Raw genomic sequence first — 26,271 nt, 5'->3', positions numbered from 1 at the left:
GTTTGTTCACTGCTGAAGTACAGAAATGATGCTGGTTTCCTGTGTTGACCTTGTGCCCTGCTTCTATGAGTACTTTACTGATTCTGAAAGTCTCCTGTGAAATCTTTAGTTTTCTGTATGTAAGATCATAAGATTTGTGAACAGGTAATTTTATTTTTGTCCCATTTGACACCAGCCGCTCCAGCCAGTCCATGTTGACTAGCAATGGTGCAGGCAAGCATCCTTCCACCAGACAGGAAGTTCACCGTATGTTCTCATGGTGGCCTTTTTGTTGACATAGTTTCCCTGTACTCCTAGTTGGTTTTATTTTTAATCACAAAAGAATGATTTTTACCAAATGGCTTTCCTAGTTTTTCTTGAAGACAGCAGTGCTGATTGGGCAGTGGTCTGTATCTATCACACAAATCCTTCACACTGGGTTCACCTGTTTATACTCTTCCAGTTCCAGTGGCCTCTGAAAGTCTCTGGTGAGGTCATTTGGTTTTTTTAGGAGATGTGGGGGCTTTTCCTAACTTCCTCTTTGTAGACACTGATTCTGTCCCTTCTCATCTTCTGTAGTTGCTGTGAGCACATTGAATGAGGTCTCTAGGTTTCACGTTGGACTTTCACTAGAGAAAGTACCAGCTTATCTTCCTTTTCAATTATGTGTTCAAATTCTCAAATGCATGCCACAGCATATGTGTGGAGGTCAAAGGACAGCTCTCTTCTTCCATCACGTGTGTCGTGGACATCAAACTCAGCTGAGCAACTTGGCTGGCATTTGATTCTTTGAATAGACCTCATTTCTCTGTTCCTCTGAGATCTGTTACTTTTCATTTTGGGTATGCCATTATTTTAATAATATCATCCCCCACCCTATCCCACCTCTGCCCCCTCTCTATCTCTAGGTTTGCTGGTTTGTCTTTTAACAAAAGATTATCACCCACTTGTTTACTCTCCAAACCTTCTACAGGTTTGTCATTTGACAACCCCCCCCCAACACACACACCTTGTATTCAACTATTTATACAGCATTCTCTCTTTATGCCAGTTTCCCCAAAACTGGCTGGGAAATCCTTTGACAGGCAGTTGGTCCCTGAGCTTAGGGGGCAGGCACAGTAGAAAGGTCAGGGTGTTAGAACAGTGGCTTCTCTGGGTGTTTGTGTGGTGGCTTTCGAATGTCCTAATGTTTCTCCTCAAATGGTCAATTCTGCATCTCCACCCATTTCTCTTGACTCTGGCTGGCATTTGTGGATCCTTGCAGCTTTTACAAGCAGTGCCCACCAACTCCCAAGTGAGACAAAAATCAAAAGAATCCAACCAACCTAGCACCTCTAATACTATCTAGAGGGCTACAGCTGTACACAACTCTACAGATGGGGGGAGGGTCTCTTCCACTTCATCCAGTTCATGAATGAGAACTGGGCTTCTATGGTTTTAAGAATCTTTGTCACAAGGGAGAAAGGAGCTGAAAACATCACAGAACCTAGCAACCACTTTGAAGATGGATTGTCTTGGCCAGGGTGCTTCACTGCGGTCTGTAGCTCTGATTTGGGGAGACTGTGGATGAGGTGTTTACTGAGTAAACACAGGGTGACTGAACCTTGGACAGTAAGAAAAATGTAAAAACAGTGGTCTCAAATTGTTTCTCAGCCAAATCATTTTCTATTAAAACTAACGCCATCATGCTGTTTTTGTCTGCTACTGACCTGAACAAAAAATAGGACAAAAATTTGCCTTAAATGCAACACTCTTATCTCCAAAACACCTGCCCTATAACTTTCTTGATTTCTGCCAGGAATTTTTTACTTCATACTGGCACAATGTTTTAGAAACTTATCTCTAGATGTGGCACAGGAAAGAAGTGAACTATCCATAACAAAACCACATCTGGCGCACGTCACTGCTCGCCCCTAAAAGGAGCCGATATTAACTTTGGTAACTGTACACAGTAACAATGTCGCTCTGCCTGTTAAACACAGGCTCTTACTATAGAGCCTACTAGGTTTCATTCACATTTCCAACCCAACATCAACCCAATTCATACCCAGCTTACAACTGAAAATAAGGGAAATTACCTTTATTTTCATGGGTTTGGGAGTCTTCTGCTTCCATCGAAACTGAAATTACAGTGAGGTTAATTTGAGCCAGACTTTGTGGTTATAAAATGAAAAAAAGCATTTTTTTTCTATTGAAAAATTTCAAGTGTCTAGAAAGCACTCCGATTTCTAAGTTTATTTTTACTGAAATTCTTTGCATGTTCATTTTGTTAGATTTGCAGCACAAACCACTTGTCTTTTGCTACTGGCCTCGTAAATCAATTTTAAACAAAACTGGGAAAACTAAGGTAAGAAGACTCCTACTGGACACGCCCCTCATACCCTTCACAGGAGCATTCTGCCTGCTGAACCGTTTCTGCACTCCATGCTAAGGTTCCACTCCCTTTCTCTTGGACCAAAGGGATGGAAATGTATTCCTGGAGGCAGCCCTCCTGAACAAACTAGAGTCCCCACTGCATTTTCACTTGGCGGTGTAGAGAAGTCGGTGATTTCAAAGCCTTGCTGCTGGCGATCTCCTGAGTCTCTACTGAGAGGCAGCTCAGTATGTGGACACACCTTCACTGCCGTGCTCATTCGGCGTTGGTTAAATCTGATTACTTTTGCAGCTTTATATATATCTGCAGCAGTTGCCACTTCTAGGCATGTTTGTTTTTTGACAAACTGCAATTATTTCTTTTAATACTTGTATTTGATTTTCCCTACCAATTATCTAGTGTCCTTTTAGTAGAAACCACTGACCAGTACAGAAATGTCACCTTGTAAGCATATCCTCCAACAACGACCTGGTGCAATCCATGTTAACGTCCACCCTGTACAAGTCTAGGAACAGGCAGCACAAGTCCATTACGGGAATACAGGAGAAGACACCCAGGATCCCTGTGGTCCTCGCTGCAATGGAGTACTGACTTCTCTGTAGTGTCCAAGGTGACTCATGACCTACCCATATTCCAAGCAGTAAGGAGAAAGGGACAATCCAAGGTCATGCGCTATTAAGGACACAGTCCCATCACGTGCTCTGTAAGTGCCAATGCTCAGGGGAAACCAGCGTTTCCTCACTTCTCTCTCCACTCCAGGCTCTCAGCGGAATAGCTGACAACCGTCATGTCTCATCAAAAGCAGCGAATATACTAGTTGGTGGGTTTTCAAGTGTATTTTATTGGTATAAAACCAAAATATGGTGATATAATTTTCAGGACTATGTGAAAAAGATTGTTCCCTTACAGTCTCTTTACCGTGAAGAGGAAAATGCTAACTTACCTACGAGAACAACTTTATATAGTACGAAAACAAAGGTAGTTCTTCATCAGAAAAGTAAAAAGTCAGTAAATTTGTTACAGCTCCTGAGAAAACTGAAAAGCAGGAAAAAAGACTCCACCATCTCTTTAATTTTCGCCTTTAAGGGAAAATAAAGTCATGATTCTGCTACATGTTCATCAGTAACTACAGGTTACTGATCCTCCTGGTGGCCTCCTCCCACTTTCTGATCTGTGAACAAAGCTGTCCTTCATCTATGTATTAAAACTCACTCAACATGATCTCAGAGCACCAAAGCTTCAAAGCACAAGGAGCTAGTTTGGTTTTAAAATACTTATATCCCAAGTTTCCATTTTTCTGAAAAAGGCAACCCCCCAAAGTTACATCCTGTGAGAGCCAGTCTCCACAAGACATCCTATTTAGAGGCCCCCAGGTGAATGAGCGCCATGATGGTCGTGTAGCTATGGAACAGGTCCTCTTCCTTTACCTCATTACACCTCCTCAGTATGAAGTTCCCGGTGACTATCCGGTCACATCCAATCTCCCCATTTCCGAAGAAACCGAATAAGGGGACGCTGGGAAAAAACTTCCTAAAGGCGTCGGCTTCCACGTTCCCCTTGGCTCTGTAGTACTGAAAGCCCCGGCCCACGCAAGCGAACATGAAGCCGATGGTGTTCTCTTCGGGGATGTTGGCGGCTTTGAGACGCTGCATGGCTGCCTCAGCCGTCTTGTCATCAGTCACATCCTCACTGAGGAGAACCGTGGCGCTCTGGATTCGCTGTCCACTAAACGACAGTCCAACCACACCTGTGGCATCAATATCCAGAGGCTTCCTAGAAACAGAAAATCATTAACTAAGAAGGGAGCTCTGCTGCCTTTGCAGCTTATGCTCTACTCCGAGACTTCTCGTCCCAGACAGATCTGCACCGGGTCTGTGGTGGAGGTGCTGACAAGCACTCTGACACGAACTGACAGTCCTATCCCATGGAGTATGACTGACATTATGGCATCGCACCCCATCATCCACTGATAAATTATGAAAAAGATGCACTCAGGTGGATCTCTGAGTTCGAGCTCAGCCTGGTCTATAAAGTGAGTTACAGGATGACCACGGCTGTTTCTCAAGAAACCAAACAAAAATATATATAATCATGGTGGATGATTTTCAACTCTGCAGGTTTTAGCTTTGTGTTAACTAGCCTTTAAAGAACTATGATTTCAATGCTTCCTGTCTTATTGTTTTGAGCCTGAGTTTGAATTTTAAAATTTCACAACTGGGGGGAGGGATGGAGAGGTGGCTCAGAAGTTAGGAGTGTGTTCTGCTTATACAGAGATCCCAGTCTGATTCTCAGCACCCCACAACAGGGATTCATAACCTAATACCTCTGGTCCTTGAGGGCACCTTCACTCATGTAACAGACACACACATATCTTTCCTGCCCTTTTCCTATGACACTGATTTTGTGTGCAAGTCTGGTGAGCATGCATACAGCATGGCATATGGACGGAGAGCAAAGGAGTCCTTCCTCTTTCCACCATGTGGGTCCCAAGGATTGCACTTACATTCTCAGCCCTGGTGGCGAGTGCCTCATCAGCCCTGTAAAGACTTATTTCAATCAAACATTTTATGCTTAGTAAAGCTATAAAGCACACAGTGAACACCCGCTGGGAGGAAACAGACACCTTAAGTACCCATTACATTTATCAACAACTGAATCTACAGAATGCATGAGATCTCCAGGTTAGCAAGAAACTAAGATACGGAGGCACCAAGCATCAGTGGTGCATATACACACACACACACAAAATAAATAAAATCTAGTATATAGGTCCCAAAACTGAAGGCCAAGGAACACCAGTAAGATACCACTGCTGTTCCCTGGAGAAGAGCAGGGAGATGCCACCCCACCCTGAGTGTTAGAGCCTGACGAGTTTTGTCAGAAACACTTGACCCATGTACCTCCTTCTCAAGGAAACACTTTAAATGGCTACAATCTGATCAAGAGAGAATTTGAGACCCACAGAGAGCATCTTTGAGAGTAGAAGTTTGTTTCAAAGTATTCAGAGATGAGATTGCAAAGTCCCGCTGCAAGTTTCCAACCCCAGGATTTGACTCAAAGTGACCTTCAGCTTAGTGTACGCACAGACCCTAGCGGCAGTCCATTCTCAGCTCACTCAAAACTCCACACAAGGGCATAAACAAGCTGCTTCAACCTCACCTTAGTTCTTTTCCTTTAAAAACCTAGTCTTCCTTATTTCTATGAAACCTCTATTGTAGTAATAGGAGCGATGGAGCTGCGTCCCCAGCACCCCAGCCGCCTGGCTAGCTTATGCCCCGAAACAACAACACACAAATTGTATTCACTTAAGTACTGCTTGGCCCATTATATCTAGCCTCTTCTCGGCTAATTCTCACATATTAATTTAGCCCATTTCTAACCATCTGTGTAGCACCGCTAGGTGCGCTTACCGGGAAGATTCTAGCCTACGTCCATCCTGGGTTGGAGCTTCATCGCATCTGCCCGCGAGAGGGGAGCATGGTGTCTCTGAGCTCACTTCCTCTTCCTCCCAGCATTCTGTTCTGTTTATTCCTCCCACCTATGTTTTAACCTATGAGGCCAAGCAGTTTCTTTATTACTTAACCAATGACCTTCCTCCATCACTCTATCTCCCAGTTAGCAACTCAACTCTATACTGAAATAAGCCTTATGCATTTATTTTAGCCTCATTAGTGACTTCTCTGTTTGCAGGAGCAACATCACAAGGAGGACCAGTGCTGTAAAATTTATCAACAGGCGGTGCTGAAGGAGCCTAATGCTGATGTTCTTAAAGGACAATAAATACAAGTTTAGTTTTTTTGACTGCAAGCAGAGTTGTGTTCAGTGAGCCTCTTGGCAACAGCAAAATTGAATGAATTGGTACATTAGCAATTCCTTTTCTATTTTTTGAGACAGGCTGTCACTTTGTAGCCTTGTCTGGCCTGGCAGTCATCAGTGTAGACCAAGCTGGTACTGAATTCAAGAAATTCTCCTGCCTCATAGTACTGGCATACAATACCACACTGATTCCTCGAATTTGTTGCAAGAACCTGAAGCCGTTTCCATTCACCCTGGGAGAAAAGCAAAGTGCACAGGCTTACTTCTCAGAAGTCAGTGAAGACAAGTTGTCCACCTGGCCTCCAGCCAGGATGATGTTCATATTGCTGAAAGTGCTGACCACTCGCTGCAGGTAATTATTGGCTCCCACCTTACAGCAGTTATAGCCAAAGACAAGGACCACGCGAAGCTCAGGGTTATCCAGAAGACCTGCAGAGGAGTTAGAGATAAGACAGCCTTAAACCACAACGAGCTGTTATTCCTGCTGACTGACTGGCACCAGAGGTGCTGCGCAGCACTGAAGTTCCTGGCTTTCCATTAATAAAAACCTAAGCGGTATTTGAATATAATCCAGTCAACGCCTCACACAAGCAAGGACAGTTATAGACAGAACAGCAGCCTAGCGGACCATGTTGGGTTGTTCCACATTCCAAGTCCACAAGGGCCAATGACCTAGAGTTTATAACGTGGTCTAAAAGCAGCTCTACCACTAGCAGGCAGCAAGGCTCAAGGGACCAGTAGTGTCTCATTCCCAGAGCGCCACGCTTCCACCCGAGTCTCCGGCAGCCTGTTTTCACAGCAGCCATTTGAAACCGAACAGTATTACAACAGGTGGCTTCTGGGACAGGAAGAAAATGCAGCCCCTAACTACACAGATGCTTCCATTTAACTCAGCCACATGCCTTCCATGGTGATAAAAGGAAGGGTCCCTTAGCAAGACTGAAGCAGGCTAGAAAGAAAGGGAAAGGAGCCCCGCCGACCACAATGCTCAGGCTTGAACAATTAAGAATCAAGACTCCCAGCACATTAGCATCTAACTCCATGCTGGTGACCTAGAGTTCTGTCTTATCAAATGCCTGTCCTGCATCCCAGCTTAACTTCTCAGCAATCCTTTAGTGACAGTTTTTGTAAAGACAATGACATGTGACCTTTTTTCTGAGTAGCCCACATCCACTCTCCCTGAATATCTCTCAACCCCCATGCTGAAATTTATATTAAAAACCTTCTTTAATAAACTAACTATGCTTTACACTAGCACATCCTGGAATTCTTTTTTGTGCTGAAATCTAGGAAACTTTACCTTTAGGTCACAGCATGGAGCTGCTGACAAGACAATCAATTACGGACAAATAAAACTTTAGACTCTGCCCCTGGGTCAGTTCTAACTCTCCACATAGTAAACCTCAGGTTTGCACAGTTCTGAAGGGTCCTCCCTCATACAGATGAGTCGGGCACATCGAGACTCTTTTCTTTTGTGGAACATATTTTTCTGAGTAGGAAGAAGTCTGTGGAACAACATTCAAGTCTAGTTTAGAAATGGGTGTCACTTCCAGGACGTGATCACTTGGGCCAATGGCATGGCTATTCAAGAGAAGTCAGTGTCAAGAGACACTGACACCAACCTCTGGTCTCCACACAAATGCACTGCAACATGCATGCACATGGAAAAAGGGGAAGTAGTCTCAACCATCCTGGAAGCCATCCTGAAGCTCAAGCCTGTTTTCTAAATAGTCCCACTATGGGGACAGAGTGCCTGCACCTGTCCAGCCTTCTACGGAGCCCACATGCAGGGCTTCGAGCATTGGCTGCCCACACCTTACTGCTCGGCTCCATCCCTTCCACAGCCACTCTAACTCTCCTGTTTACAGACGGTGTAAAAGCCGTTCTCAGTATGTATATTCCGTCCTTTGAGCCACAAACCCAAACTTTCCCATTTTTCTATTGCTGGTCTTTAAGTTGGGACAAGCTTAACTTTTCCAAACCTATTTCCTTGTCTGTAAAGTGAAACGAACCTATAAAAGTTCAAGGACTCAACAGCTGATTTGCATATCAGCAACAAGGAAACCTGACAGGCAGGGAATTGATTATTACGTGACATGTCTGCGTGCTAATACATCACGGAGGGAGACGATGAAAAGCCTTCACACTGCGTTGCTGGAGTAGCCAGCTGCCTATGTATCGAGTAAGTTTCCCCATCAAAGTCTGACACTAGACCTACTTCAATCCGTCCACACTTGTTTTCTCAAACTTGGGAGCAATCCTGACTGTGTATTTCCTCACACTTCAAGTCCCGTGCCTTCTCTTCCAGCGCCAACCTTTTTCTTCTAAAAACTTGTATAATAAATGGTTACTAGGGATATTTTTAAATGTTAGGTTTTTCTGTTTTAAATAACAAAAATAAGGCAAAATTATTGCTAAAAGTCTACTGAAGATCAAGATTCAAAATTCAGCTACGATTAAACACATGCATGCATTCACGGATCTTACAACTGTCTATAATTCTAGTTCCAGGGAATCTATGTCCTCGTCTGCTCTCCATGGGCAGCAGACACACACACACACAGTACATATACTTACATACATGCAAGTAAAATACTCATGCGCAAGCTTAGCAACAGAATACTTATATAAAAGGTGTTCGTCTCGGGTCATCTAGGACTTCATGGCAATAAAACAATTTGAAATGAATTGGACCAATCACCAGCCTTGTCAACAGTGGCCTAGAAGTCACTAGCTAGCCAGAATTAAAACAGATGAAGTTAATCAACAAATGGGCAATTAATAATAAATAACAATGCTGAGTATGTGCCATGTACCTGTGAAACCTCAGCACTCAGGAGGCAAAGGCAAGAAGATTCTGAAATCAAGGCCAACCAGAAATATGTAGTGAGACCCTATCTCAAAAAACCAAGTAAGTAAGTAAAAACAGTAAATAACAACTTACCCACTTCAGCAAGCTGATGTCGTTCGAGTGTTAAATTCTTGGGGTCCTTAATAAAATGAAAGGGCCGAATTTTTATCCCTTCAATTTGAGGAAATAATAAAGCAAAACCAGATTCTCCAATTTCTATTTCCTGAGGTCGGTTGTTACCTGATCCCATTGGCGTCACTAGAGAGAAAACAACAGCGTCATGAGGACAGCCAACAGAAACTGGCGTTAGTAAGAACCTTCATCAACCCACTGCATCCTCCTAACAGAAACTGGCGTTAGTAAGAACCTTCATCAGCCCACTGCATTCTCCTAACAGAAACTGGCGTTAGTAAGAACCTTCATCAGCCCACTGCATCCTCCTAACAGAAACTGGCGTTAGTAAGAACCTTCATCAGCCCACTGCATCCTCCTAACAGAAACTGGCGTTAGTAAGAACCTTCATCAGCCCACTGCATCCTCCTAACTGCAGGCTAGGCTGTTATCAAACAGATGCTCTTAGAGCAAACAAGGTTCTTTGGCAATTTTAGGGTTGTGATCCCTGCACCACACACTTTCAAATATGTTCAGAAAGAAAAGCTTTCAAAAAGCTGAGCGCACGCCTTTAATTCCAGCACTTGGGAGGCAGAGGCAGGAGGATCTCTGTGAGTTCGAGGCCAGCTTGGTCTACAAGAGCTAGTTCCAGGACAGGCTCCAAAGCTACAGAGAATCCCTGTCTCGAAAAAACAAACAAAAGAAATGCTTTTATAAACAGAGAAAAAGCAGGTATACAAATTGTCCGCAGTCACTGAGTCAAGATGACCAAGGTTTAGCTCCTGTCACACAGAGCTGGCCACAACTGTCTAACTCTGGTTCCAAGGGATCTGATGCCCCCTTCTGGTCTCTATGAGCACCACACGTGCACATGGTACACACATACACGAAGGCACAACGCCACACACAAATTTTTTTTAAGTGTTAAGTTTCTAGAAATGCAAACCACAGTGTGGGGGAAGGGGCTGAGGGATGGTGGGATGGGAGTGGGGGGTGGGGGTGGGGGGCGGTATTCGAAGAGAAGAACCCAAAAGACACACCCCACACGATTCACAGACTGTATATTTAAAACATGAAAAGAAAGAAGCAAGTTCATGGTAGGCCTGAGCTAGTGCCTCAGGTTAAGTTGACCGGGTTGCAGGCCGACCGTCCCAGAGCCTGGAGTCCTGCGGCCAAGCAGCAGCTACAGTCCTTTTCTGCTCCTTCAGTAAGGACGCAGCATGACCTGCTTCCTCAAGATTCTGCCGCATGACTCCCCACCAAGATGCACCTTCCAACTGCAAACTAAGAAAGTTCCCCACCCCACTGCATTCGGCCAGTATTTTGTTCCAACAGCAACAACAAACAACCCCTACAGAGTGCAGGAGGAAACACAAACAGTGTTTAAATGTGAGTAGATGCAGGACAGTCCACATTAAAACCACAGCAGAGTGAGCCAGCCCTGTCACAAGCCAAAGACAAGTACCCAGTGAGCATACAACTAGTCCTTAGCATCCAAGAGTATCTTCACATCTACCAGCCTGACTAACGGTCACAGCAACTGCACCCTCCAACCATTGCTCCTGAGCACAGAATGGCAGAACCTTGGAAAACTTGCCTTTCTTTTTAGGTCAGTGCTAAAACCAAGAAAGTCCAACTCCTTAAGTTTCAGAGAAACTTATAAAACTTACACAAAAAAACCCAGACTCATTCACAATACCTAGAATCAGAAAAACCACAGCCTATCAAAACAAGAATGGGAAAATAAATCTTGTCCCATTTATATCATAGAAAGACTCGAACACTTAAATGAAGGGGGGGCATGGCTCAGCTGATAAAATATCTGCTGTACGGGCATGAAGACCAGAGTCTTCCAAACCAGACCCCAGACACACACTAAGGTCAGGCAAAGTGGGAAGTAGAGAAAGGCAAACCCCTGGAGTTCACTGACCAGCCAGTCTAGCTAGAACAGTGAGCCTCAAGTTCAGTGAGAGACCCTGTCTCAAAAGAACAACAGAAGATGACACTTGACAACCTCTGACCTGCACATGCAAGCACACAGCTTTAAAGGAATTACTTATAATGTAACAAATCCATCTCAGAGACGTGTTAAATATTTATACCCAGTAAAGAGCCAAAACACAAAAAGAGAACAACCATGTATAAGACACTGACCTGGCAAAACTACCTTAGCACCACAGAAGTCAGAATAGGGGTTGTGGCAGGGACTGTCAGGCCAAAAGTAAAGAAACAGCTAAGCTCAAAGCATCAGCAGTGAAGACCAGAAGCCTGGTAAGACCAGTATCTTAGCCACTGTCCTACTGCTGTGTAGAAACACGACGACCAAGGCAGCTCTTACAAAAGGAAGCTTCAACTGGAGGCTTGTGCAGTTTCCGAGGCTGACGATCATCATGGCAGAAAGCGTGGAAGCAGCAAGAGTGGTCCTGGAGAAGTCACTGAAAACCACACCCTGGCTTGCAGGCAGAGAAGGAAGCCCATCCCCTGCTATGGAACAATCCTTTTCTACACTATGATAGGTACTGCTCATATTCACATGACAGACCAGTAGCGGATAGCCAGAGTCAGAGGATACTGGGACGAAGAAGGGCGGAGTCAGGGAGATGCCAGCCAGCTGCCAAGCAAGCAGGTTATGTAGAAAATGAGGTAACAAGTCATCAGCCATGTGGTAAAGCATAGGTAGAAATATGGGTTAATTTAAATTTAAAAGTTAGCTAATACCAAGCCTGAGCTATCAGCAGAGCATTTGCTCAGCCCCATCAAGTAGAGTGGCCATGGTGCCCTTCACTGCCGGGCACAGCATAACCAGGGAAGCAGCGGAGAGGCAGCCACCCTGGCTCTCCTGAAGGCAGCCTCGCAGCACCATGGTCTCCTGCCGAAGTCTCCTGCACGATCCTCCACACAATTCCTGCAGCTTGGCCAGCTTGGCATGCTCCACAGGCGATTAATCCTCTAAGTCGGTTATTTGGGACCAGGCACTTGAGACAGGAAGTGTCCTTTTACAATCCCCAATCACAAACTTCCTCCAACAAAACAGAGCCACACCTCCTAATCTTTGTAATCCTTTCAAACAATTTCACTCTCTGGATACCAAGCACTCAAAAGTCTATGAACATGTGGGGGCCATTCTTATTTAAATGACTGCAACTAGTATGAGGAGGGCCCAGCAAACATCAGAGCCATACCATGACCAAAGCAGATGGAATGGTATTTAACCACAAACATAAGACCATGGGGACATAAAGCAACACAAAGCCTAAGCTGCTCAGAACAAGGCAGTGACTAAGGAGAGCTGGGATTGCGACTGCTTACTGGGGAGGCAGGATGCCACCAAGGCTGCCTTCCCTTTCTTGCCCCTATTCCTACAGCAGATAACTTTAAGAAGCACAGTTGTGTTCAAGTAAAGGCAGTGGATATAATGAGAGCCGAGAAAAAAGATGTGAGGAAGGTGCCCGACTCTACATTAGTATCCAACAGTGACCAGTGATGAGGTGAAGGCTACCAGCTATTTAAAGTCAACTCAAAAGTTGGAAGAAAACCACAGTCACCGCTATTGCTTCATTAGTCCAAGTGTGTACAGAGCTACAGCAGCCCTGCGGTAAGGAGCTGGTGAGCTGGTGGGGCAGAGAAGAGCAGGCCCTATTCATTTGCAAACACCCAGAACCCTTTGTGCTTCACTGCACAGGACTCTGAGATGCAAACCAAAAGTCTTTCAGGGTGCTTGTATGGGAGTCCAGAGCTGATGAGGGCCTCTATGCCTGTGCAGCAGACACTTTACCAACTAACCACCTGCAAGGCTCCAGAAAACAACAGCTGACATCTTGCTGCATGGTTTGCTCTAAAGGCCACAGATGTGCTGGGTCACTGCATCTTCACAGCCCTCCTAAGAAGGCGCTTTCCCATTTCCCTGATGAGGACACTCAAGTCTCATGGACGTCAGGTAAGCTATACAAAGTAACACAGACACTAAGTGGTACAGCTGGAATCCTGATCCAGTTATCTTAACCACTGGACCACCGCTACATCAACAGGAAACAATTCAAACAGTAACAGCAAAAATTCATGTGCCATGCTGGCAGCATGCAGAGAAACAAGTCTCTCCGTAAGACGCACTGTAACCTGTCACTCTCAGCTGCCCCGCCTGCAGGAAACAAGAGTGGGTGAACTGACCAGACAGGAATGGGGCAGGCACAATGAGACCCTTCCTTCCCTGGAAAGGCTAAGGAAGTCAGGTTATATGCTGCTCTTAGGCAGCCCTGTGATCTGAACTGTGAACCTCAACAACTTGACACCGAGGACAAGGTTCCACCAGGACAGATGTCTACTGCTCTTGGTTTTACATGCCACCAGAAAGGTGAATGTGTGCTCTCCAGCTATAATTAGTTCACCAATCCACGGGACCCCACATTAAACTAAGCAAAAAATAAGTCGTTAATTTCTCTCACCTATAATTCCCGGGGTCACAATCCCAAGGATCTGACACTGTTTGGGAAACAGCTTCTCGAGGGCAAACGCTGTCTCCATGGTAGTTCTTTTCCTCGCTGTAACAATAAAGCAGCACAATTATTAAATATCCACTTTTCATTGTCAAACCTAACAGTGTTAAAAAAAAAAAAGACAGACACAAAAAGTAATATTTAACAACCGAAAAGGTTATGAGGCTGGGGGCATAACTCAATTGGTAGAGGACCAGCCTAGCATGCAAGAAGCCTAGGTTCGATCGGTCAATCATCAGCCATGGTGCTACATGAACCCCAAAGTGGTGCATGCTGTGGTCCTAGCACTTGAAGATAGAAGCAAGATGGTGTAGGAGGTCCTTCTTTCTATGTGTTGCTTACATTGGTTAATGAATAAAGAAACTGCTTTGGGCCTGGTGATAGGGCAGAACTTAGGCAGGGAGACAGAACTTAATGCTGGGTGGAAGAAAGCGAGTCAGAGAAGCCATGGATCCTCCACCTTAGATGTACACTGATTAGAATCTCCAGTAAGCCACTACCACATGGCGATACACAGATTAATAGAGATGGGTTAAACTGAGATGTAAGAGATAGCCAATAAGAAGTTAGAGCTAATGGGCCAGGCAGTGTTTTAATCAATACAGTTTCTGTGTGATTATTTCAGATGTAAGCTAGCCGGGTGCTGGAATGAACAAGTCCTCCTCCAACAGCAAGATAATCAGAAGTTCAAGGTAATCTCTTAGCTATACAGTGAGTTTTTGAGGCCAGCCTGGGCTACATGTGACCTTATCTCAAAGAAAAAGGAAGAAGCAATTGAAGGAGGGAGGGAGGAAAGAGGGAGGAAAGGAAGGAGATAGGAAGGGAGGGAGTAAAGAGGGAGAAAGTGAGGGAGAGTGGGAGGGAGGGAAGAAGGAAAGAAGGAAGGAAGGAAGGGAGGGAGGGAGGGAGGGAGGGAGGAAGGAAAGGGAGGGAGAAAGGAAGAGAGGGAGGGAGGAAGAGAGGGAGGGAGGGAGGGAGGGAGGGAGGGAGGGAGGGAGGACCTTAGATTTGTTTTGTACACAAGGTTTCTCTCAGTAACAGTACTGGCTGTCCTTGAACTGACTTCTGTAGACCAGGCTAGCCTTGAACTCAAGGAGATCCACCTGCCTCTGCCTCCTGAGAACTCGGAATAAAGGCATGTGCCGCCACCTGGCAAGCTTGAATATTTTGATTAAAATAAGCGGTTTCCCCATTTTTGTGTCTGTTTTATTCGAATTCTAAACCTACCCTTTGCCATTAATAGTTTGCCCTTGTCCTTACTTTTGCCCAAAGGCATCAACTTTGGCGCAGCACTGAGTCTGAGAGGTGCTATTATTTATGGGATCTCTGTTCAGCTGGTGTCATGGCACAACTACTACTGGACTCCAGTCAGTCAGATTCAGGCCAGACAATGTACAAATCAAAGTCTGTGCCAAAGGGCCCCATCTTGTGTTCTTGAGCTGGGTTCCCCTTAGCAAGTCAAGAATGCAGAGTGTCTGCAAACAGCTTTGGAATCCCATAGCGCTGCATCATACATGAACAGGCTTGGATAACCAAAGCCAGGCTCCTGTTTTAACAAAGGGAAGTACAACTGGAGGCTTAGAGTATTTCAAAACAAAAATCTTTCTGAAAAACTTTGTTCCAGTTAGACCAGGAGGTCAGACATCAATCTGCACACAAAGGGCTCCTTAGCTCAAGCCAAACAGAGGCATGAGTACAGGAACGGCGCCCCAAAGCCCTGGAAGGCTTGCACTTAGCAGTAGGAAATGTTGGAAACAAAAGCCCAACCCTTTTTTCTACATATACCTCTTTTATGGCCACGGCACTCCTCCAGGCTAATGAAAGTTTCAGAATCTGCCATGTAGAGGACGGTCCGTGGTAAGATGCGAACATTCTGCAAAGAAAAAGATAATTGGATCTGACTCTGTAAATGCTTCTGTGCTCCCCAAGTATCCGCCACTATCCCTAAGGACAAAAAAGCTACTGCCTCCCTCCCCATCCCAGTCCTCACTGCTCCCTCCACCCTGAGTCCTCACTGCTGCCTCCCTCCTTTCCTCCCTTCCCCGAGTCCTATTACTTCTCATGGGTCATTCCTACTCTTATCAGTTTATTTACTGAGTAGCAGTATTTTTTTTTTTTCACATCAAATTTATCTCAGGCCTCAAGAAGTTCATTTACTCTTTTAGAACAGATATTTGGTTTACCAGTTAAAGTTGTCTCTCACTTTACTTAACAGGAACGGAAATAAGAAGCATCCCGATGGCGGCAGCAGGTGCATAGGTTGAACCCCCCTTCTGGTTTTCCTTTCCAGCTCCAAGCTCAGTATTACCAGACCTGCCCACACTTAAACATGTTCCCTAGCTGCCAAGCACCTTAAACTTGTTTCCTTTAACGTACCCTAGAACAAACCTCTCAACGCCTGCTCCTAGATGCCACACCCTTTGTACTGGGGACTTCCATGTGACATCCTTACAGCTTGTGCTGTGTCCACTCTGAGCAGGGTTCTTCAGACCACTGGTTTTCCTACGCCTCCCATCATAGACACGTGTGCACTAAATGGAAAAGCCTTCTATCAAGTGCTTTTCTATCAGAATGGAATAATGTGCAGATTATGGAGCACAACTTCACTGCCTTGCAGTCTGGAGGTGGTTTACATGTTTCAGAGTAGGTTCTAGATAAACCAATGAAAGACACTGAATACTATTCTGTGGGCTGGGTAAGACCTATGACCTATGGATACAAATTCTTGGTTTTATCGGGCGTTTCTGTTTGTTTTGGTTTTCGAGACAGGGTTTCCCTGTAGCTTTGGAACCTGTCCTGGAACTAGCTCTTGTAGACCAGGCTGGTCTCAAACTCACAGAGATCCACCTGCCTCTGCCTCCCGAGTGCTGGGATTAAAGGCGTGCACCACCACCGCCCGGATCAACTGACATTTTTTTTTTTTTTTAAAGATTTTATTTATTATGTATACAATACAGTGTGTTGCCTCCATGTATGACTGCAGGCCAGAAGAGGGCACCAGATCTCATTGTAGATGGTTGTGAGCCACCATGTGGTTGCTGGGAATTGAACTCAGGACCTCTGGAAGAACAGTCAGCGTCCTTAACCTCTGAGCCATCTCTCCAGCCCCTCAACTGACATTTTTTAAAGTAACTACTTGACACAATTTAAATTTCCAGAGTTCGTACATATTTTGGGAAGCCCTTTTAGATAAAACACTGGCAACACTCAGACTGCTTGCCTTTCAGCTATGGCTAGGCAGACCGTCCAGTACCTCCAACTCCACTGAGCTACCAGACCCACTTGGTCTATTGGATTAATAATCATAATAAACCGTGGGATTATTTCACCCAGAAATTTTGCTGAGTGAAGGAGTCAGAGCCTGCTTCTGCCTCTGCCATAACCAGTGGTAAATTTCAAAGTAGTCAGGCCTTGAGCGTCCTGTGTTTAGATAAATATACAAGCCTCGTCTTGAGATTCTAAGGTTCTTTTTTTCTGGCACTCACACGTCTCCATTTCCCTTCCTATTTCTCACTAGGAACTACGCCAAGCCTCAAACACTCTCACTGTAGCACAAGGAGCCTGGGACTACACTATTCAAACAAGTTACAAATGGCAAGCTGGCTTATAAAAAAGTTCAAAATATTTCTAAGGACGTTAAGGAACTCCCCTTATATCTGTATTAAAATACTCTATCCACAAGATGATTTGGAAAACACAGAGAAAGCAGCATGTATCACTTAGAGACTATGCTTCTGTCTCAAGAGTTTGATTTCTTTAGGGCTACTACTAACTGAACTTTAATAGTGATATGACAATTCTTAATATCCATCGAAAATTTATAGCCATATATTATAAATAACATGTAATATACATTATCTTTTTGCCATTTAATCCTTAGACAAACCCAATAAACACACAAAAGAATTATTGCTCTCCCTTTTCAATTTATAAAAATGGAACCTAAGGCTCAGAGAGGTCAAAGCTACATTGCCAGCTTGAGCCAAAAATGGGTCTAAGACTCTCTGTATATAACAACCACTACAATGTATGAAATTCACAGCCAAAAAATAATGCCTACTGTGGTAAAAAGTTGAAAACAGCCACAGGTAGTTTAAAAGAGCATTAAAAAAAAAAAATCACAGGACTAGATGACACTAAGTATATAATTTAATAATCTGTTTTCCAACATTTTAAACTTTTTATTTCTTATGTATGTGTCCAAATGTGTGCTATGTGTGTGCAGGTGCCCTCAGAAACCAGTTGTTACAGGCATTTGTGACTGGGAACTGAACTTAGGTCCTCTGAACAGCAGACAATGCTCTTAACCACAGAGCCATCCCTCCAGCCCCTTTATGAAGATCTTATCACTGAATGTACCTTGCAATTTATAATTTCATGACTTCTTTTACTGAACAGTGAGTTGTTTTAAGCTCCCTCACTGTATATGATGCTCCAGAAAACACTTCTGTGGAAAAAGCTTTGCTAGTATTTTGAATTTTCCCAAATAACAGATTTTGACAAACAAACTGCAGGGTTTTGATCAGAGAGAACAATACTCCCACAGGCCTGGGAGAGGCTAGCCAGCCTTCTGGGTATGAGTCCAAGAGTCCAAAGAGCAAAGAAGAAAACCTACACAAGATTAGCATGGAACTGAGGACAGCACACTTGGGACAGGCACATTAAAGACAAGAGCCAGGGCCGGAGAGATGCTGGAGAGATCAGATCGACTGCTGTTCTTTCAGAGGACAGAGTTCACAATCAACTGTTAACTCCAGCTCCAAAAGATCCGATGCATTCTTCTGACCTCCATGGGCACCTGCACACATGTACACATATATAGACAGACACAAAAATAAAAGCTTTGTTTTTTTAAGAGCTAGGTTTCCCACTGTCAAAAAGGGAGATATAAACATGAGAGGAAGTGAGACAAAATCTTAGGTAGGATTGGACACATTGCATTTAAAGAAACGCAAGAGTTTCCATGCACAGATAGAAACATAGTTTCAGATACACATCTGGTCAGCTTTCCACCTCTCTCTTCATTCAAGGACTCAAATGTGGCTATTTAAAAAAAGGGGGTGGGCGCATCTCTAATGAGTATGTACAAACTTTTTCTTGTCATTATTTACTTATATAGTCTACTTAGATTAGGTATAAATAATCTGGAGATTTAAATTTAAATATGAGGGTGAGCTATGCAGGTTAATACAAATACTATGCCACTTTATTTATTTTTAAATATTTATTTATTATGTATATGATATTCTGTGTGTATACCTGCAGACCAGAAGAGGGCACGAGACCCCATTACAGATGGTTGTGAGCCACCATGTGGTTGCTGGGAATTGAACTCAGGACCTTTGGTAGAGCAGGCAATGCTCTTAACCATCTCTCCAGCCCCACTATGCCACTTTATGAGGGACTTGAGCATCTGTGGACTTCAATATGGGGCAACGAATACCCTGACAATACCAAAGAACAACTATATGCAGATACATACATGTACTCCTATCTGGGCTAAAGTAGAGGCAGCAAACCCCTCAGCAGCAGTGAGTACTTACACAGTACAAATCTTAGTTCTAAATACCAACTTCCACTAAAAGCAATCAAGACTACTAGAGAAACCACTAATTTCCCAAATGAAGCAGGCAAAAAACAAGCTAAAAACATCTGGTACTAAAAAAGTAAGGTCATCCCTAAAAGACACTGAAGCTGGATTGGGAGCTCACTAGTCAAACCAAAGACAGTGTAAGCACAAGATAGACACAGTAACAGATATAGCTTTGAATAAGAGACTAGCAGCATGTGCAAATATACATATATATATATATGAACAAAAGGAAAGAGAAGACTAAGTTTCAAAGTTTCTATCCAGAAATACTTATTCATTGCAGGCCAGAAAATTTAAAGGTAGAGGCTTCTGGTAGATATCACCTGAATCAAATAATTTAAAATAATGAGACAAATGAAAACCAGAGGCCACCTGGAAGAATACTGGGAGAACACACCCTTGCTTTCCCATCATTCCTGACGAAATCTAATCAACCTCAGTCACACTCAATTTGTGAATGTTCTACAAATTAACTAGCCTTAGATTTTCTTAAGTGTTCTGGCAGGAAAAGACAAGCTGGTGAAACTGAACAAATCAAAGAAACATTTTAGTTAAAGAAACTTTTAGGGCTGGAGAGATGGCTCAGTGGTTAAGAGCACTGCCTGCTCTTCCAAAGGTCCTGAGTTCAATTCCCAGCAACCACATGGTGGCTCACAACCATCTGTAATGAGGTCTGGTGCCCTCTTCTGGCCTGCAGACATATACACAGACAGAATATTGTATATATAATAAACAAATAAATAAATGATTTTTTTTTTAAAAAAAGAAACTTTTAGTTAAAGTTACTGGGAGTTGAATCCTTTTGCTATCAAGAACAGTAATGGGGCAAAATCTGAATGGGAGTCTGAAAACTAGACAACAGTATGTCTGCAGTCTCTTACTGAAGGATGCATTTATTACTATCATCTTTTATTTTAATGCTAAAGTTATCTCCAATTTGACTAGTGAAAGTCCCTTTCAGGCCAACCTCAGATGTCTTTTTAGGTAACGTATTATCTTAGTTTAGTTTCTATTGCTGTGGTACTGACCAGCACCGAAAGCAATCTGGGGAGGAAAGGGCTTATTTGGCTTACATATCCCTGATGACAGTTCACAGAAGGAAACCAAGGCAGGAACCTGGAGGCAGAAACTGAAGCAGAAGACACAGAGGAGCCATCTTTACTGGTTTGCTCTCCATGGCTTGCTCAGTGTGTTTTCTCATATACCCCAGAACCACCTGCCCAGGGCTGGTACAGCCCACAGTGAGCTGGACCTTCTCACACCAAACACGAATAAAGAAGATGCTCTACAAACTAGTCTACAGGGCAATTTGATGATGGCATTCACTTGAGGTTCCCTCTTTCTAGCTTGTGTTCAGTTGAAAAAACAAAACAAAAACAAACTCTAATAAACTCATGTATTGATGATAATTTTCCAATCTGGAGGTGACACTGTCGTTGAATAGAACATTCATGTTTGCATATTATACATACTAAGGGAGATGTAATGGGCCGTCAAATTGGCAATTTCCTCTCAAGGGTATCTGCCTCTCAGTGAGATACCGGAACTTCACTACCGGCTCTATAATCTGTCTTCACCTCCCGGTGTAATGACTTTCCTGGATCCAGGGACGCAAATGAGATAAGGGCTGTGACTTAAGTAATTTAGGTATAAATTTTAGTTTATTTCTAGTGTGTGACCCTGATAAGAATGCCTTCATTGCAAAACAGAGACAAGTGAAGGAAGGGTCTGCAGAAGTTTTAACAACGACACCTGTTAACTTCAATTGCCCAACATCTAATGAGCATCTGCAGCACGCCCTTACAACACCTGATGTTTACTACAAAGTCTTTCCGGACCACGAGCAAAGGTCCCCAAATTAAAAGCAAAAGCATGTATCATAATCGTGATTTAAAAAAAAAGTTCTGAAAGATGGCCCACCAGTCCTGCAAATGACTGTCCACGGCACACACCCATACTTGCCTCAAGCGCCTCTGCTACCACGCGGACCAAGCAATGTCCTTCCAGGTGGCCGGCCTCCGCCACTCCTGCGGAGATCCAGGTCACGCTGCGGTGGGTCCGCAGCACTCTGCGAACACACTCCCTCCATAGGCGGCACACTCTGGGGACGCAAAAGCACAAAAGGTTGCCGCCGGGAGGACCGCTCCCGCCGTCTGCAGCGCTGCAGGGGCCGAGCGCCAGGAGACCTGTGCAGGGATCCCGGTCTGGGCAGACCCGCCACCCAAGGGGACGAAAGTCTTCTCCCGCGCCATTCGCCCTCACCCGGCTACCCGCAGCAGCGCCTTGGCGGGCAGGAAGGTGAACACACGCTCCACCACCTCCGCGAGGTTACTCAGCACGAAGGTACTTCGCGGGTCGGTGGAGGAGGAGCCGCCGCCGCCCACCGGCTCCATTCCTCGCCTACCGGCCAGAAGCCCTACGGAAGCTCAGAAGCCGAGCGCCGGGCACACTGCCGCCCACCCGGGCCCACTGAGCAGGCGCGCGCTCCACTTCCGGCGGACAGCTTCCGGCACTGGTCTTACGGCAGCCACTGTGCGCCGCGTTGTAACGCCTGCGCTGTTCGCCCGGAAAGAAACGGTGCAGCTTGGCCCTTGAGCCGGCTGCAAACACTCGATATATTCAGTGAATCTGGTTAACACGTTAGCCCTTAAATTTTAAACGAGTATTTTAAATAGCACTCGCTATTCTTTGGCCACTATAATTGCTGCTAGAACCATACACCAAAGCAGACCGACATTTTCAAAATAGGAAGAATGCTTTTGCTCGTACTAGATCTTCATCTTCATTCATTTCAGGGCTACTGAAAAACAGGAGACGAGGCCCAAGAGTCTATTTTAACAAACCTTCCCGTGGTTCACATACATATTCTGAACCATAAATGAAAAGAACAGATTCAACTTCATTCCAACTGAATCCAGTTGTTTCCTGATTGAAGGGGTTTTGGTTCCCATCTACTTGGTTTGACCTGGTGCTTCTTGTTTTGGCCTCATAACCCCTGACACTGATATATTTACATTTTGAGGTGAGCATGGTGGTGCATGACTAATCCAGCAAGATGGAGGCAGGAGGTTCACAAGGCGAAAACCTGAGCTTCTCAAGAAAATTTAACGTGGGATAATCTAAACACATTAACAACTTAAGTTTTTGTTTGTTTTGTTTTTCGAGACAGGGTTTCTCTGTAGCTTTGGAGCCTGTCCTGGACCTAGCTCTTGTAGACCAGGCTGGCCTCGAACTCACTGAGATCAGCCTGCCTCTGCCTCCCGCGTACTGGGATTAAAGGCGTGTGCCACCACCGTCCGGCTTTGTTTTGTTTTTAATGTAGAAAAACCTCTTTAAAAGCACCCTGCCCCTCAGTAACAAACTGCCACTTTACTCTGGAAACCTTATGGCTACTTAATAGCAAACATAGATGGCAAACAGTCTCCAAACACTTCACTGTACCTCGAGAATGTGTGAAACCCCAAATGCGTTCTGATAATAAAAACCCCAGCAGGTCCCAGGGTCTCCAGGAATCCCAAAGTCTTACTTTCAGGACTATAGGCCCCAAACTATTCAATGGACCCATTGGGGGTGAACAGCGGCATGTGATGAGGACCAAGGGAAAGCGAAGGCAGTGTGTTAAAGAGGAGGACTTCTAAAGATTCCCACACCTAAGAGGACCTTCGGAGTGGGCCACTGTTTCTGAATGAAGTAGGGTGGATGGCATTCAAATAAAACATCCAAACCAAAGATGAATGGCAAATTTCAGTCACGGAGAAAAAGAGTATTATCCAAACATACTGAGCTAAAGCCTGTAAGATAAACTGTCAGCGGTGTGTATAAGGATCATAAGACAATAGAGGGAGTGTGCTATCAGTATCCTGAGAAAATTAGGGATATAATTAAAATAGTACTTGAGCCACAATATCCCTGCCAGATAGCCTGGGCTGGAAAATGAGACAAAAACAAAAACGACAACAGCAACAACCCCCCCCCAAAAAAACAAAAAACAAACAAACAAACAAACCCACAAGCATTTGAGTTTAAAGACTGTAAAGGGAATGGCTAAAGAAAAATTGAGTGCACTGATTGTGCATACCAATTCTAGGTTCCCTACCTCTCTCATTAAATCAGCCTTCATCTTCACCCCTGAAATCTCTCCACACCCATCCTCTCTTAAATACCCTACACTAGAATTTTAGTAGAGCTAGAGACACCTGAATCACAGCATTTCTTATGAGGGAAAGGTGACAAAGTGATTTTTAAATGGTTCTTTATTCATAAACTTGATGCAAGTTTACAAAATTTACTGTACATTGCCAAATAAATCTGCAATGAAAAATAAAATCCAAAAAACAAAGCATGCCAAATGTGCAGCTGTCAAATCCGCTAGCCACTAGGATATTAAAGAATTCAATAATGTATTCAAGATTTTGCCTTAAGGCTTAAGGAACTTTATACTGCTTTGAAGAATTCTGCCTTGTCACTGCTATCCGAGCACTGACAATCATTTAAAGGGAACCAAGTGAGCAAAAATACCACGTATCTTTAACCTGTCCTCTTAACCAACAAAACAGAATCAGGAAAAATTAAAAACACAAAATGCACAGTGCCAAGTTTCCTGAATGTGGTTTGCAAAGTTTAAAAAAGAAAAAGAAAAGAATCTAAAATCAAATGTGTAAGAAACACCTTCTGAGTCAGGTGATGGTGGCACGTGCCTTTAGTCCCAACACTCCTCTGTGAGTTCAAGGCCAGCTGTTACACACAGAAATCTCGAAAATCAAAAACAAAAGCAAAAAGAAAACAAGAAGGAAAAATACTCTGTACTGGTTTGTGCAGGAAAATGTGCTTCTGGGTTTCTTCTTAAAAGTGCTTAATAGATAGAGTTTATATTTAAATCAAATTCAGGATTATTAAAAAAAAACTATTACCAACAAAGAGTACTGATTCAGGTAAGGTGGTAAAATGGAAAGCACATTGACTTGTGTCACATCGTATAAAAGATTAACATATGCAGAATTCGTACTGGTCTTCTGATGGAAAAGCACTGTATGGCTATAGCAAAAAAATTTAATGGTCTCCAATTTAGGTATCTTTTATACTTTTGCTCAAGGAGTCTTTGTACCAATCAGTTTAGAAGTTTATCAGTTTATCAACAATTGCAACACCCCGTTAATAAGTGGAAAGGTAAAATAACTTCATAGTTTAGAACTTCGGGCTCTACACTGTGGCTCTTCCCAAAAAATGCTGAACCGGAGGAGGCAGGTTCAGCACAGCAGGGGAAAGCACTGCTCACAAATGGCTCACTTTGCTTTCCCTAATATGAAAGAATATAACTATTCAAACAGAAACAGTTCAAACTTTCACACAACCATGAAAAAGTTAACAATTTAATGAAGAGGCTTCCTGTCATAATTTTGGCAATAAAAAGATTTCAGACCTGAAAAGGCTATGGTTTAGAAGACCTAAAATTCCTAAACCAGTATTGACCATCAGTTAAACTTTTATTGGCTCTAAACGAACAAGATTTTGCAAATCTTCATACCCCATAGGCTCAATATAAGAAGGTTACTGTAAATTCACAGCTGCAGTAAACTGATGCTGACTTCCCTGCTTGCTTAAAAGATTTCACTTTTCAAGAAAGAGGTGGTAGGGAGTGGCTATTGTGTGTACTTAATAGGAAAAATACAGTAAAGGCCCCACTGTTCAGTCCAAGATACCTAAAGTGAGCAAAATGAAAAGGCTGTATCTGGATGTCAGTTGACAGATTATCCGCTATATAATCTATTAGCTAATGTCTTCGGTACTGCTGTTATACGGGCACTCAAAAGCTTATGTCTGCACGTTGGAACGATTTTCTTTAAAGCGACATTGGTCCAGACATATGTCAGTGTAGTTAGCCATCTTCCTTTGGAGGTGTGTACCAGCCTAAAATAAAAAGGAAACAACATTAACTACTTCAATCCTTGAAGCAACTAGGAAAAGGCACTACTAAGATCAGGTCCAGTCTCTACTCATAATTTTGTTGTTTAACACTACTGTAGAAACTTAAACTTGTGTTTTGGCTACTAACCCAGCATTCATATATGCTCACTGTATCAAGTCACTGCATATGAATAAACCACACTTGAGTTTCCAACACCTATATATGAATGGTATTCCTAGTTGATAATGACAGCATGAACTAAGAGTAGTCTACATGCTAACCTTCCATTTCAATTTTGTATTTAAAAAGCACCTGGCAATTACAATTAAAAAAAAATACTGGTAGGTAAAGTGTTGTCATGACATAAGATTCTAAGTATGTGAGGAAGTCTATCACAGTTAGTAATCTCATAATGTATGTCCAAACATCAAGTTACACATGATAAGCACACAATTTTGTCAATTTAAAACAAATAAAAAGATGTAAAACTTTGGAAACTAGAATTGTTTTCTGATACTGAACCCACTACTCTTTTATCAATGCAAGGCTTACACACACACACAACATTTTCTATAAATATCTTTGAATGTCAATTGTAGGGTTTGCCTTAAGAAAGAAAAGGGAGCAAAGAGGACTGTTGCTCTTACTCCACATAAGTCTAAACTCTCATAGAAAGGCAATTAGATGCTCAGTCATGCCTGCCTGGCACAAAGTAGGCATTGGAACACACTGATATACTAGAAATTGTAAGACCTTCCTTTAAGACTTGGTTTTGACTATTATTTCTAAAAGTATCACTGAAAAAGTGACAAGTGGCATTGTTATTAAAATAAGCGTACAAGACACAAATTTAATCTTAGAAACGAACATACATATGTAAGTTGAGTGTGCATAGGCCAGAGGCCAACATCCTGTTTCTTCCTCAACTGCTCTCCCTTTTTTTGAGACGGTCTCAACCTAGAGCTCAATGATTCAGATTGGCTGGCCAGAGAGTTCTCTGTCTCTCCACAGGTGGGATCAGAGGCATCTGCTGTCATACCTGGCTTTTCATGTGGGTTCTGGGAACAAACTCAGGGCCTCATGCTTGCACGGTTAACTTCCCAGCTCAACTAACATATTTCTAGAAAGTTAAGACCATTTACTACAGAT

At 43.5% G+C, this 26,271-nt stretch overlaps 3 protein-coding genes across 8 annotated transcripts in view; 1 reads left to right on the top strand and 2 right to left on the bottom strand.

Moving 5' to 3' along the window:
* Positions 1-7,423, top strand: part of Nrg4 (neuregulin 4) — a 62,134-nt gene extending 54,711 nt beyond the window's left edge. For 2 of the 3 annotated variants that reach the window (XM_041638348.1, XM_041638349.1), the window contains 2 exons: positions 2,253-2,326; positions 6,044-7,423. The gene's annotated coding sequence lies outside the window, so the exon portion shown is untranslated. The remainder of the gene's footprint in view (positions 1-2,252; positions 2,327-6,043) is intronic. The other variant, XM_041638350.1, reaches the window with a different exon arrangement.
* On the bottom strand, positions 2,049-21,676 carry Fbxo22 (F-box protein 22). Its single transcript, XM_041638347.1, has 7 exons — positions 21,480-21,676; positions 21,180-21,318; positions 15,410-15,497; positions 13,574-13,669; positions 9,114-9,278; positions 6,433-6,598; positions 2,049-4,126 (listed from the first exon to the last, which is right to left on the bottom strand). Exons 1-7 carry the CDS (start codon positions 21,608-21,610, stop codon positions 3,709-3,711), a joined length of 1,203 nt encoding a protein of 400 aa, XP_041494281.1. The 5' UTR covers positions 21,611-21,676; the 3' UTR covers positions 2,049-3,708.
* Positions 21,677-23,452: 1,776 nt separating this feature from the next.
* Positions 23,453-26,271, bottom strand: part of Ube2q2 (ubiquitin conjugating enzyme E2 Q2) — a 58,630-nt gene continuing 55,811 nt past the window's right edge. For all 4 annotated transcript variants that reach the window (XM_041638536.1, XM_041638535.1, XM_041638533.1 and 1 more), the window contains one exon: positions 23,453-25,124. In XM_041638536.1, the coding sequence (XP_041494470.1) occupies positions 25,093-25,124 (32 nt within the window). In that variant the 3' untranslated portion in view covers positions 23,453-25,092. The remainder of the gene's footprint in view (positions 25,125-26,271) is intronic.

The sequence above is a fragment of the Microtus oregoni genome, unplaced genomic scaffold (assembly GCF_018167655.1).
Source record: "Microtus oregoni isolate MIOR12 unplaced genomic scaffold, Mior012 000055F_ref0000237, whole genome shotgun sequence".
Lineage (NCBI taxonomy): Eukaryota > Metazoa > Chordata > Mammalia > Rodentia > Cricetidae > Microtus > Microtus oregoni.
The sequence above is the reverse complement of the archived record's forward strand: the minus strand, read 5'-3'. Positions and strand labels throughout refer to the sequence as shown.